General features: G+C 39.2%; 1 protein-coding gene across 1 annotated transcript in view; it reads left to right on the plus strand.

The window, feature by feature from the left end:
* Window positions 1-15554, plus strand: part of LOC124611646 (protein suppressor of hairy wing-like) — a 54998-nt gene that overhangs the window by 17212 nt on the left and 22232 nt on the right. The window contains exon 2 of the mRNA XM_047140263.1: window positions 13720-15330. Within this exon, the coding sequence (XP_046996219.1) occupies window positions 13813-15330 (1518 nt within the window). The 5' untranslated portion in view covers window positions 13720-13812. The remainder of the gene's footprint in view (window positions 1-13719; window positions 15331-15554) is intronic.

Consider the following 15554-nt stretch of genomic DNA (forward strand, 5'->3'; position numbering starts at 1 on the left):
ACCTTATATTTGAAGGTATGCTCAGCCATTCTGAAATACATTATCTTTACCAAAACTTTTGAGAACATTATTAGTGAAAGGGCTGGATAGTTATTAATATCTATCCTACTACCATATCTGTTTTAAAGAGGTTATTAATAATTATATATTTTAATTTGGGAAGAGTCTTGGCTGAAACAGTGAATTAAATGTATGGCTAAGTACAGTAACTATATGGGAAGAACATGCTTTCAATATTTTACTTGCAGTTTATCAATCCCACGAGAATTTTTACTTTTAAGAGAGTTAATTATTCACATAATTTTCCTGGAAGAGTTAGGGTTCTCTTGAATTGATCAAATACTTAAGATACTGATTGTCACAAATACTGCAATGCTTTTCATTTTTGAGTGGACTTTGAGTTTCTCAGTTACAGTTAGAGAGTGACAGTTAAAGAAATTTACTCTGTGTTTGATATTATTGGCCCTTTTTTGCCCCAGTATTCAGTGACGTAGTGTCAATGCTTTCTAGTAGTTTGTGGTTGTGATCTTAAGAAATTTGGTTTTGCAAATCAATGTGTGAAAAACAGCAGGGATTTTTTTCTGTTCTTTGTAGCTTGTAGTTTAGCACCAGAGTCACATAGTTTTAATGTAGTGACATAACCAACCAGAATCGTATTTCCTTGTCAGGTTCAAGTCTCTGTTCATTAACTGCCAGAAGAATAGGTCTTTCGCTTATATGCCAGCGTGCAGCAAACTTGTGGTGGCATGCTCATTGCTCTCTAATAGCCTCTGTTTGTATTTTTAATGAGTTGGGCCATGAAAATCTTTTGCCTACAAGATAGAGGGGTTCATTTTCATCTTTTTTTGTACATACTGTCTTCATTCGAATTTCAGCAGTAAGATGAATAGGGAGTGTGCATGCCATGTCCAGACACAGTAGGTTATAGCTGCTGTTTGCAAACAGATGAAGGCACTGTTGGCTGTGGTCAGTCATCTGCAGGCTGCTTTCTTGGGTTGTAGCAGCAGCTGAGAAATTGGTGCATTAAATAGAACTCCTCATGTGTCACTTGTAGCAGCCACAGACTCTGCTGCTTAGGCATCTTTCAACAACCCTTTGTGGGGTAGCTGTACCAATGTACTGTACATTTAGCAGCACTCTCACAGAGTGAATGGCAGATTGCAACATGTTTGCAGGTGCACTTGCTATGTCTGCCAGGAGGCCTCATCCGAGATTTGGGGGAGGACTTGCCTACAGCTGTCGAGTATGCAGGGTGTAGTCATCTACAAGTTGTGGCTTATGTTGGCACCACTGATGTCTGTTGCTTGGGTTCTGAGGCCATCCTCCAGTTCTACAGGTGACTGGCAGAAATGGTGAAGAGCAGTGGCCTTGCTAGCAGGGTGCAAACAGAGCTTACAGTTTGCAGTATTGTACCTGGAAATGACAGGGGGCCTTTGGTTTGGAGTTAAATGAAGGGTTTCAACCAGAGTCTCCATTAGTTGTTTAACAGTCTTGGCTGCTGATTTCTGGACCTGTGTTTTGGGGTGAAGGATTGTAGGACTCCCTCTTATAGGTCAGGGGTGTACTACACGAAGGAAGCTACTACTTGGATAGTGCAGTACTTGTGGAGTGCTCGTGTGGTTTTTTTAGGCTAAGCAAAATTTTGAGATCATCTGATGAATGCTCACCTGTCGATAAGCAGAGTGACATTAGATTTTGTACAAAATAAAGGTGCTTCGAATGCCAAAATTTTAACACCAAATTTCTTAATCCCTCATATCCAAGCTCCTAAATTTACTGTGCTCTTGGGAAGCTGTTGTGTTTGCTTGTATGCAGAATAGAAAGCTGGATGAAACTCAAAGTAAAAAGCTCTAACTATATTTAATGAGGCATAGAATGTATATCAAAAATATGTCAGAAGTCAGAGGAGGGGGAGTGTTCATTGCAGTCGACAAAATGGTGTGTCTATTGAGGTATGTTGTGTCTATTGAGGTTGAAACTGAGACTGGCTGTGAAGGGTGCAAGTAAGCAGCCTAGGTGAATTCAGTGTAATTGTTGGATTTTTTTTACTGTCCACCCACTTGGGTCGTTATAGTTTTAGAATTGTTTAAAGAAAGCCTATGCTCAGTAGTGTTGAAGTACACCAATTGTGCAGTATTAGTTGAGGGCAACTTTAATCTGCTAAGTATAGACTGGGGTGTCTTTGGTTTCTTGAAGGTGGTATGAACAGCAGTCTTGTGCACTGCTTCTAAATACATTTTCCATAAACTGTCTTGTGAGCAGCTAGTTCGACAACCCACACTTGATGGATATGTTTTAGACTTTGTAGCTACAAACAGGCCTGATCTTATCAGCAGTGACAGTATAGAGACAGGGATTAGTGATCATGATGTCACCACAGTGATGATGGTTACTGAAGTTCCTAAATCCCTCAAGAAGGTTAGGAGAGTTTTTATTTTGGAAATAACAGATAAGCCATTGTCAGCATCAGACTTAGACAATGAATGGGCATCATTTACTCCAAATATCATGAAGATACAAGAATCATGGACAAAGTTCAAACTTATTGTTATATCACGTCCTGAAAAATAGTGTGCTAAGTAAGTGAATTAAATATGGAAAAGGCTCATCATCGTGTAATAACAAAATTCGGAAAAAATGCTTAGGAAGCAGAAATTGTTGCAATCTCAGTTCAAAACAGTATGCAGAAATATTTACAGGAAAAAGTTAGTAGAAATTCATGCATCTGTAAAAAGATTGATGCTTGAAGCACACAGTACCTTTCACCGTCATATGTTAGTGAGTGTACTTGGTGAAAACACAAGAAAATTCTATTACTACACAAAATCATTGAGCCTGTTGGTGGCTCCTATCCACTCACTCATCGATCAGTCCAGTGTGGCAGTAGAATATAACAAAAGGAAAGCTGAAGTTTTAAATTTCGCATTTAAAGAGCCATTCATGCAGTAGGATTATACAGGCATACCATCATCTGACCACTACAAAGACAGTATGGAGGACGTAGGAATAGGCATCTCTGGAGTTGAGAAGCAATAGAAAAACTAGAAAACCAATAAGTCACCAAGTCAGGATGGAATCCCACTTTGATTTTACAAGCAGTACTCTTTGGCATTGGCCTCTTACTAAGCTTGCATTTGTCATGAATTTCTTGTGCTGCACAAAGTCTCAAACAGCTAGAAAAATGCAGAGATGATTCCTGTATATAAGAAGGGAAAAGATTGGACCCATGAAATTACAAACCAATATCATTAACATTGGTTTGCTGCAAAATTTCTAAGAATCTTGTAAGTTATATTAGAACTTCTTTACACAAATCAGTATGGCTTTAGAAAGCACTGCTTGTACAAAACTTGGCTTGTCCTCTTTTCTTGCATGGTGTCTTGCAAACTGTGGATGAAGGCTAACGTGCAAATTCCATATTCCTAGATTTCCAGAAAGTGTTTGACACAGAGCTCCACTGCAGACCTTTTAATGAAGGCCCAAGCCTATGGAATAGCTCCTTACATATGCAAAACTTGGTATGTAATAGAACTCAGTATTTTGTCTGGGATGGTGAGTATTCATCAGAGCCCAGGACATCATCAGGACTGTCACAGGGAAATGTGATACACCCACTTGTTCACTATACACATAAATGAGCTGACAGATAGGGTGAATAGCATACTGCAACTGTTCCCTGATGGTGCTGTAGTGTATGGAAAATTGTTGTCACTGTGTGGCTGTTGACGTATGCAGGATAACAGACAGAATTTCTAATTGGCTTGATGAATGGCAGCTTGGTTTAAATTGTACAAAAATGTAAATTAAAGTATATGAGTAGGATTAAAAACCCTATAATGTCCAAATACGTCATTGGTCAATGCTTCACACTGTCACAATGATTAAACATCGAGGTGTTAATGACACAACGAAAATGGAATGGAGTGAGCATATAAGGTTGGTTGCAGGGAAAGTAAAAGGCAGACTTTGGCTTATTGGGAGAATTTTAGTAAAGTGTAGCTTGTCTGTAAAGGAAATTGCCTATAGAACACTAGGGTGATCCATTCTCAAGTACTGCTTCAGTGTTTGGGATCACCACTGGTTAGGATTAAAGGAAGATATTGAAGCTATTTAGAGGCACGTTACTTGATTTGTTGCCTGCAGTTTTGATCAACCTGTAAGCATTATGGAGATTCTTCGTAAACTCAAATGGGAATGCCTGGATGGAAGATGACATTCTTGTTATGAAACATTGTTGGAAAATTCAGAAAATGAGCATTTGCAGTTGACTGTGGTTCTACTGCCACCATTGTACATTTTGTAGGTCCATGTATACAAGGTAAGAGAAATCATGGCTTATATGGAAGCATATAGACTGTCATTTTTCCCTCAATTTGCAAGTGGAACAGGAAAGCCGAGTAGCAGTGGTACAAGATACTCACTGCCAGACGATGTATGGTGGCTTACGGCATATGTGTGTAGATGTAGATCTCTTTATTATCTTTAATTTCTAGATGATCTTGTTCCTTGGTAGACTCTCCTAAGCTCTGATGTGACATGCAAGCTTTCTGATTTTTTAGAACTCTTCTCAATAATACCTCATATAATAAGGAAGCAATTGCACATTTGTGCATTTTATGACTGTGTTAGTCAGTCCTCTCTTTCTGCTAGATGGTACTTTAATGCTGCCTGTTATCCACTATTTCTGTAATACACCACTGATGTCATATTTGATAGTTGTTGTAGGGAAACTGCTGTTAAAGACAGAGATAAATTTTCTTAGAAATGCATTAAATTTACAATTCACATCCTTGGTATCATACGTCTCAATCCATCTCATGATTTGCAGATTTGTTCTAAAGGTGTCTGTTGTGAGCTTTTTGGCTATTCTAGTGGTTTTCCTAGTTAACACCCAATTTGCATGCATCATGTTGTCTGTTATGGCTAGTTGGGCATCATGGCCTGGTAACTCATTTAAAACTTGGTTGACATGTACTTCATTGACTATGGCCTCACATACAAAAGTTTTGTCTTTTCTGATGGGATAGTTTACAACTGAGATTAACTGCAAGTGTTAAGAAAAACTACCTTATCCTGTTTTGCTCATACTGCTTTAAAAAATTAATATTGAAATCATCACAAATTATTATTTCTGAGAAATTCTGAAAATGTCCCTGTGGGAATCTGGAGATTGTAACACTTGTGATATTAGCCAGTATGTTTTCACATGCACAAACTTCCATGTGGTGTTGTGCACAAAAACTACTTGTGTCTATAGTTTTGATGACAACTCCTCCTTTCTCCATATTGCTTCTGCTTTAGAAAGCTACTAATTTATAATCTTCAGAATTTAAATTTCTATTCATTTTTCCAGTTGGTGCTCCGACAGGCAAACTACATCAAATAGATTTTTGCATCCTAGCACAAAAATTTCAAAACTACAAGAGCAAGGCAAAGAAATTTGGTGCATTATTAGGGATGAAAGGAATAAACTCAGTAAAGCAAACTCCTTCATGACAGAGAGACAGATAATATGGAACGCAAATCAGCAGCTAGTAAATTAATTTTCCTACTTCTGGTGGCTCTATTAGATTTGTTTGGACTGTCATTGCCCACTCCACCACCAGACATTAATTTTGTTAAATCACCTCTTAGAAGCATCACAAGAATCATTAGCTCAAAAAAAAAAAAAAAAAAAAGGCAGTAACTCTACTGGCTATGTTGTATCTCAGCCAAAGTACTAAAATCTTGTGCTGACTCAACAGTGCCAACCAGTCACTGAGTTTAGATGTATTTCCTGGTGAACGAAGTTTGCAGAAGCAACACTCTTTATAAAACAGGAGACAAGCATCTGAATTCTAGTTAAAGACTCAACTCCTTACTTCCTGGGTTCTCAGAATTCTTTGAGAAGCTTGACTTAACTGTCTTGATGAAAATAATCTTTTAACTACAGGTTACTTTTGCTTTTGTAAGGGCTTCTCTACTGAGCAAGCAAAATATGGTTTCTAAAACTCAATTCTAGTAGAACTAAACAACAAAAGCTACCCTGTTGGCATTTTTGCAAGCACAAAATTGTACTAGGAACACTGAAATGGTATGTCATTCAAAAATCTTCCCCTTGCACAGAAAGTAAGATTAAATTCAGAGTGGAAAAACATTAAATGTTGTGAGCCACAAAGTTCAGTGGTGACCTGTTCCTGTTATTGGTTTACATAAATTATGTACCACTTACATTGGTGGACTTTTTCTGATGGTGCAAGTACAAGATTGATAAAGAGCCCAAGCATATACATAACAGATACAGGCAGGAGAATAATGGAACAGCCTTACAACTGGGGCACACCGATACCCCCGGGATAACAAGGCCGTCCAGCAGTGTTAGTGACGTCACACTAAGCGGCCCATAGCCGACGCAGCAGTCCACGGACACCTCCGTACAGACGCGCCTGATGCTAACGATCTTCTGTCCGTCATTCAGAAAGGTGCTAACTATGATTCGAACCAAATACCAAATTATATATATTCTTGTAAACAGCATAAAGGTTCATAACGAAATACCGATTACATATACGGGCAGGAATAAGTTTAATCGATTGAGGAACTTTACCACTATTTTATATTTGTCAGAACACTATTTATCTCTAAAACTTGCATACAGGTGGTGACAAATGCCAACTGACAGCAGGACTTAACATTTTCAAGCTATTACACTGAAAGTAAATTATCTTAAACACTGTCATACATAGCGAAACCCTCACAACTCTCATTTACAATAAGGTAACAAGAGTTCGCTTTATCTCATAAAACACATGACTATTGTGAATTTACTCATATGTTCATGGTGACAGCTCTTTTCAAGAATTTTTACAAGTGTATCCCCAGTAATAAAGAATGGAAACGAAAGATAGATATCAAATATTCTCCTTTTAACATAGACATCACTGAACACAAGATTCTGTCTTGCACTGTGATACTAAGGGACTGCTCTTCCCTTTAAGAAAAGCCTGACAATTTGAAGTTCACTCTGCTATTGAAGATACACTTCTTGAAACAATATTAAAAATGTTATGAAAGGTAAGGAAATGAAAAACAACCAAGTGCGTTACATGTAAGAATGTGAGCAAAAGGCTGAGGCTCTCTTTACTTACCATTTTCAATCTCTCTACAGCTTTTCCACGTAGAAATCACCAACTGCAAGTCTCATTATTGCTGTCTGTTACTAACAAAGTGCTTTTCTATTTAGAAAGCCTGACAATTTGATGTTCATTCTGGTACTGAAGATAAACACATTTCAGAGGAGTTCTGGAACCTATTCCTGCCCGTATATGTAATCGGTATTTCGTTATGAACCTTTATGCTGTTTACAAGAATATATATAATTTAGTATTTGGTTCGAATCATAGTTCGCTCCTTTCTGAATGACGGACAGAAGATCGTTAGCATCAGGCGCGTCTGTACGGAGGTGTCCGTGGACTGCTGCGTCGGCTATGGGCCGCTTAGTGTGACGTCACTAACACTGCTGGACGGCCTTGTTATCCCGGGGGTGTCGGTCACACCATACCGCCTAACCTTTGATCTTTTATAAACTCAAGAAGTGATTTCAAGCAAGTAAATTTTGCTTACAGGTACCAGAAGTAGAGGTCAATGGGCAGACAATGAATGAGGCTCCACAAGTGAAGTCCCTAGGTACCCAGCTAGATAATAAACTGATGTGTCACCCTCATGTAGATAAATTAACCAAAAACTTCAGTTCTCTGACTGTGTTGACCTGCAGGCAGTATTGCTAGTGTATTTTCACTCAGTGTTGCCCTGTGCCTTTGTATTCTGAGGCAGTGCAAATAAGGTGAAAAAAAGTTTGTATCCTACAGGAGCATGGAATAAGAATGTTTTGTAAAATTAATAATCGAACATGTTGAAGAAGCCTTTTCAGGACCTTAGTGATTTTTACACTTATGTACCAGTACGTATACTTCGTAATGGCATTTATGGTTAATAAGAAAAGTGAATTTAAGATGAACCCTTCAATTCATGACCACAACATTAGAAGTAAAAATAATTTTCATACAGGCTGTGCATCACTCTCTAGGATTCAGTATAGAGTTTTACACTGTGATGCAAAAGTCTGCAGCATGTTGCCAGTAGGCATCAGGCAGGAAATTGAAAATTTCTGAATATTCAGAAACAAAGTAAAAAATTACCTCATTAACAGCCCCCTACTATTTATGAGAATATTTGGACTCAATGGCGTAAATACCCTGGAACTCTAGTATTTATGTTAACTATATCTTGATCTTGCTGGTGTACAGACAACTGATGTGTTTAAAGTTACATAAATACAGTGCTAGAAGGATTAGATAAAAACATTATTTTAGGAGTATAAGAGAAGGATCAGTGGGTTTTTTCAAAGTACAGATAGCTGTTTTCCTTGTAATACACATACATAAAGTGATGTAGAAGTAATTCTCATAATTATTACCCTGGGTAGATTGGCACTAGTCATAATTTGTTGCTAGTATAGTTTGCAGAAGCAGCCACCAATTGTTAATTCTGACTGATAATTTATAACTCGGCTTGTTCCAAATCCACGCAAACTCTCCTTTACGATGGGATTTGTGGATGCATGGATGGATGAGTGAATGTTTATTAGGTTATCTTAATCTCTTTCAGTATGGCATGACTGGGTGAAGAATTTAACCTTAAAAAGAGCCCCTCACACACCAGGAATTGAAGGAATTCTGTCATTTACATTTGTGGCTCACCATGTTCCTTCAGCTAACATGTTTCTCCCCTTCCTATTAAGTTGTAGGCCCTGCTTTGTGTATTTCCACCTCTCTATACCATCTACTGTGGCAGTGAAATGTGAGCACTCTTCGAAGCCTGGAGCAACCCTCTCAGTTCCGTTATGACTTTGTCTGTACTCTGCAGGCCATTTAACAGTGTATGGCATAGTGTATTCCTGGTACTGCTGTCTTCATCCCCCTTCCCTATTCCATTTGTGAATGGTATGTGGGAAGAATAATTGTTGGCGAACCTCTGCATGATCTCTGATTTCTCTGATTTTCTCATGATCATTTGATGAGACGTGTGAGAGGAAGTAATATGTTGCTCAACTTTTCCCAGAATGTACGCTCTCAGAATTTCCATAGTAAATCTCTTCGTGATACACGACTCGTCACTTATAGTGTTTACCACTGGGGTTTGCTGAACATCTCCATTGTTGAGCATCTCCGTAACACTCTTGCACCAACTAAATTATTCAGTTAAGAGCTACGTGTTGAGCTCTGCTTACAAGAAAGTCCTGAATCCAGTCACAAATCTGATGTGATAGTCAATAAGTTTGTTTTTGTTCGCTAGGCTCATAAGCTTTTTTAAGCCAAGACTAATCGTGCTGCTGAAGAACCTCAACAGTACCAACATTTGTGTGCAGAGTTACTGCTCCTACTGCGTGCAAATTACTCCTGATGCTATACCTCACATTCCTGGCCAGGCTGTTTACTTGCTCCCCCAATACCAGTGCTGCTTGGTCATCCTCATTCAGATCCGTAGTTAATGCCTTAATGTCCTCTATCACCTGACCGAGACTCACACTTAGCTACACAATACTTGTGATCTGGAACTCTGATCCTAATATTTCCTGCTCTTTTTGCCTACACCTCTCTCTTTCCGTATGTTATTTATTTCCAGTCTAGCTGAAATCTTCTTCAGCTGCTTACTATTTTCATCTGCTGTTGAATCAGGCTTTTCGTCTCCTGTCTCAGATAACTGGTCATGTTTATTATTCGATCTGACACTGAACAAACTCTGCAAAGTAAATCCTCTTTGCCTATTACCTGTTACTTTTTCACACATTCCAGTGTCTTTGTCTCCGTTTAACTGCCATAATTCAAATTTCACTGCCTCAGATTCTGCTTCTATTTTTCTCTCTCTGCTGTGAATCCTAGATGTCCATTGTAGATCCTTCTTAGACAGTTTCTTGTCTACTCCACTACATTCACCCTTATGGAACCAGAATTTACAGTTCTCACAGAACATCCCTCACTAACCAATTTGTGGCAGCATCCACATTTATCAACCATGGCAGTATGGATGTTAAGAGGCATTAAGCTGAGGTGACAAAAGTCATCAGATAGCAATACATTTGTACAAATGAGGCTCGTATTGTGTACATAAGATATAAAAGGGCAGTGCTTTGGCAGAGCTGTCATTTATACCAAGGTGATTCATGTCAAAAGGATCCAACGTGATTGTGGTAGCGTGATGGGAGTTAACAGACTTTGAATGTGGATTGATAGTTGGAACTAGGCATACAGGACATTCCATTTTGGAAATCATTAGAGAAATCAGTATTCCGAGATCCACAGTGTCAAGAGTGTGCCGAGAATACCAGATTTCAGGCATTACCTCTCACCATGGATAACACAGTGGCCAATGGCCGTCAGCTAATGACCGAGAGAAGCGGCATTTGCATAGGGTTGTCACTGCTTACAGACAAGCAACACCATGTGAAATAACTGCAGAAATAAATGAGGGACGTACAACGAATGTATCTGTTAGGACAGGGTGGTGAAATTTGGCATTATTGGGCTATGGTAACAGACGACTGGTGCGAGTGCCTTTGCTAACAGCATGACGTCGCCTGCAACACCTCTCCTGGGCTTGTGGCCTTATTGCTTGGACCATAGGCATCAGGAAGACCATGGCCTGGTCAGGTGAGTCCAGATTTCAGTTGGTAGGACCTGGTGGTAGTGTTAAAGTGTGGTGCAGACGCCACAATGCCATGAACCCAGCTTATCAACGAGGCACTGTACAAGCTGGTGGTTGCTCTGTAAAGGTGTGGGCTGTGTTTACCTGAAGTGGACTGGGTCCTCTAGGTCAGCTGAACTGATCATTGAGTGGAAATGGTTATGTTCAGCTACTTGGAGACCATTTTTGCCTATTCATGTTCATGTTCCCAAACAATGATGGAAGTTTTATGGATGACATTGCTCCATGTCACCGGGCTACAATAGTTCATGATTGGTTTGGAAAACGTTCTGGACAATTCGGGTGAATGATTTGGCCACCCAGATTGCCTGACGTGAATCCCACTGAACATTTATGGGACATAATTGAGAGGTCAGTTTGTGCACAAAGTCCTGCAGTGGCAATACTTTTGCAATTATGGACAGCCGTAGAGGCAGCATGGCTCAATATTTCTGCAGCGGACTTCCAACGTTTTGTTGAGTCCATGCCGTATCATGTTGCTGCACTAAGCCGGGCGAAAGGAGGTCCGACATGATATTAGGAGAAATCCCATGACTGTTTTCACAGAATTTACAAAAGTTTAATCTGAAGAATGGACGTAGTGTTAACAAAAGCACTTTTCTCAATATTGCACTGATGAGCGGATGACTTGAGGGAAATTGAGGGAAACATTCCACATGGGAAAAATATATCTAAAAACAAAGATGATGTGACTTACCAAACGAAAGCGCTGGCACCTCGATAGACACACAAACATACACACAAAATTCAAGCTTTCGCAACAAACTGTTGCCTCATCAGGAAAGAGGGAAGGAGAGGGAAAGACGAAAGGAAGTGGGTTTTTTCTCCCTTAAAACCCACTTCCTTTCGTCTTTCCCTCTCCTTCCCTCTTTCCTGATGAGGCAACAGTTTGTTGCGAAAGCTTGACTTTTGTGTGTATGTTTGTTTGTGTTTGTTTGTGTGTCTATCGACATGCCAGCGCTTTCGTTTGGTAAGTCACATCATCTTTGTTTTATATATATATATATATAAAAACAAAGATGATGTTAGTTAAAACACCAGACAGTTTGCACCAAACATTTATCTTCTCATCTGCATTAATCCTCCGACGATTCCTTGTGTAAAGTGAAAATGGCTTGTCTGTTGTAACAACACATGTTCCATAATTACGGTTAGGTATAACTCCAACTGGAAAAGTGCGATAAGAAATAATGTCCCTCTCATAGTAGGCTTCCATTCCTTCAAGAGCTTTGTCAGTACCTCTAACAACAGCAATTGTTAACCATGCATTGCCACTAACTACTTCTGTTGTAGTACAAGAAAATTGAATCTTGCAACCAACAAAAGTAATAGGTCGTTGCAGTAACTCCTGTTGACCAGTCTCATTTGGTGTAATTGAAAATGTATCCACTGTCTTGTACACTGGAAGTGTGCTCCTCCTCCTGTATCTTCTACGACGGTACGGCATGGCTGTGTGCTTCGTGCGGCTGCCTCGAGTCGACAAAGATGATGTGACTTACCAAACGAAAGTGCTGGCAGGTTGATAGACACACAAACAAACACAAAATTCAAGCTTTTGCAACCAACGGTTGCTTCATCAGGAAAGAGGGAAGGAGAGGGAAAGGCGAAAGGATGTGGGTTTTAAGGGAGAGGGTAAGGAGTCATTCCAATCCTGGGAGCGGAAAGACTTACCTTAGGGGGAAAAAAGGACAGGTATACACTCGCACACACACACATATCCATCTGCACATACACAGACACAAGCAGACATTTGTAAAGGCAAAGGATTATCACTCTAATTTCTCCTGGTAGCACACACACACATATCCATCTGCACATACACAGACACAAGCAGACATTTGTAAAGGCAAGATCATTTGCCTTTACAAATGTCTGCTTGTGTGTGTGTGTGTGTGTGTGTGTGTGTGTGTGTGTGTGTGTGTGCGTGTGTGCGTGAGTGCGCGCGCGAGTGTATACCTGTCCTTTTTTCCCCCTAAGGTAAGTCTTTCCGCTCCCGGGATTGGAATGACTCCTTACGCTCTCCCTTAAAACCCACATCCTTTCGCCTTACCCTCTCCTTCCCTCTTTCCTGATGAAGCAACCGTTGGTTGCGAAAGCTTGAATTTTGTGTGTATGTTTGTGTTTGTTTGTGTGTCTATCAACCTGCCAGCACTTTCGTTTGGTAAGTCACATCATCTTTGTTTTTAGATATATTTTTCCCACGTGGAATGTTTCCCTCTATTATATATATAAAACTATCAGGCAATTTCCCAAGAATAAATTGTAACTGGTTACAAATTAATCATAACAGCTATGCAAATTCATATTTCTTGTTTCCAAACATTCATTGTAATGAATTTACCCCAACACATGTGACCAGTCAGGTATAATTTAATACATTGTTTCCTACTATTGACAAAATTAGTACAGCTAAATCTTCAATATGATAACTAGAGCACAGAACTTGTGCTGGTAATTTTTTGGAGGATGGGCTGGAGGTGTAAGTTTTGTTTGGGTACTGATTTTTCTTGCTGCAATATGAGTAATGAAAGCTGATTGTGTTCTTTCCAGTAATATAAAGTACACTTGATGTTCTGTGGGAAATCGGTATGGTTGCAAATGAACACACTTCATACACTGTGATTGCAGTGTAGACAGTTTTATTGTTCCAAGATGACCGGTTTCAACAGTCTTGTACTGCCATCAACTGATATTATAGAACTTGTTATAAAATTGCCATGTTGATTTCATGTAGTGTAACATGACAATTTTATATCAAGTTGCTTAAGATCAGATTATGGCAGACTATGACTGTTAAAACCAGTTAGATCAGAATGATGAAAATGTCTTTACTGTGATCATGGTGTACGAAGTGTGTTCGTTTCTTTCCAGTAATGATAAAATGATGAAAAAGATTGTATTTATTAACTTTATTTCCACAGCTCAGCAATTTTTGTGTGATTGTGCCAATTTCAAGATTTTGTTTTCCTTTTTCAGATGTGTGGATTTATGCTGTAGTTTGAGATAGAGGCAACCGGGAAGTACTGAATCAAATATCTTAATTTTCAACTCTTCGTATATTTTAAAGAAATGCGAAATTCCAGAGAAAATTTGCAACATGTGAGGACGAGTGTTCAGAACTCAAGAACATTGCAACCTCAAGATCAGTTTTCACTGTGTTCTACATATGACAGTTGTGAATCAACAATGACAGTGTCAACCAGTGCTTCACATCCATCAGGTTCTCATATTCCAAATTCTAGTGGCCATTATTATTACCGTGGTGGGACACAGCCTTCTCCAGTTTTTAATTCTGTTATATCAAACCAAAGCCAGAATTTGTATAATGGCATGTTTGCTCCACAAACAAACTTTTCGAATCAAAGTGCTTTTGGATTCAACAGTTATGGAATTGTTGATCCTCCACCGTGGGTATTTGAAAGTAGAGTTTCTTCATCTGGTGGTTCACAGACTGAAGCAACAAATAAAAACATATACAGTGAAAAGAGTATTAGTTGCCACTCACAAGGTGTATCTCATACATGTTGTGCAACTCGTGTCCTTGAAAACACTGGGCTTTGCTCACCTCTTCCTGCTGATCCATTCAAAATGCTGACGAAGGACTTACTAAGCTGCTCTTCAAAAAATATTACAAGTGTTGACACACATTCATGGTTTTGTAGCCCAGGTTTGGGAACTCCTTTAGGCCAGCAAACTCATAATGAACATAACAGCTTAAAATGCACTGAACAGTTTCCTTCGTGCTCATTGCCCCAAGTCAGTGCTACCTCACATGAACATTCAGATTTGAAAGGATCTGTCAGCAGTCATTTAGCTGGCAATTATTTTAATTCTATGAATCAGACCTCATCAAATAAGCACTCTCCATGCACATCAGAAGCTAGTAGACTAAATTCTGAGGTAATTAAAGAGCAGACTGGAAAGTACTACAACTTACAAAAAGTGCACCAACATAGTGTAAATGCTTCAGAGAACCTGCTACAGAAATCAAATTTGGAAGAACAACCATCCATCTTCAGCACTCCTTTGGAAGATGTACTGTGCTCAAATGTGCCATTTTCAATTCATTTTAATAATGAAGTCAGTCAGAACAAAACTAGCTCTTCTTTAATACCAATCAAAGATCATTCTCACGGTAATAACACTTTCGAAGATATTAGCAAGACATTTTCTACATCACATGATCAGATTTCATTGGTACAACAATCATATCAAAATCAGAGATACAGTACAGAACCTTCCATTCAGTGTGACGCAATAAATGCTTGTTTATCATCAGAGACAAAAATTGGAGGAGAATGTCCTGCCAACAGCACTTTGGGCAGTAGCAGTTGCTGTCAACTGCAAGAGGCGTTAAATGCATTTGGTTCTCATCACGTTGCACAGAGGCATAATACAACCTGCTTTCACAGTTGTCCATTGGATGTGTGTCTAAATGCAACTGCAACCCAAAGTGAAGAAGTAGATGATGACGATAAAGAAAACAGCAACCAGGGATCATCTTCAGCTGGTGGAGAAAGTGACATAATTGTTGAAGAGACTGGTGGTGAGGAAGAAGTTCCTGAGGGCGAAGTTACTGTTAATGAAGTGAGTATGATATTCATTGTAGTCAGACAACATACAAAACATAAGACTGTTTTCTTTATTTGATTGTACATGAAGACATCCTGCTTCCTTATAAAGCCATTTTTCGTTTAGTTGTACAGTCTATGGCCAGCAGTAGTATTATCTTCCCATATATTTTTATAATTTTGTCCCTGTCCAACCAAATGTATTGAGGGTCCCACTGTGGCTTTCACTGACCAAACCAT

Source organism: Schistocerca americana, chromosome 1 (assembly GCF_021461395.2).
Source record: "Schistocerca americana isolate TAMUIC-IGC-003095 chromosome 1, iqSchAmer2.1, whole genome shotgun sequence".
Classification (NCBI taxonomy): Eukaryota; Metazoa; Arthropoda; class Insecta; order Orthoptera; family Acrididae; genus Schistocerca; species Schistocerca americana.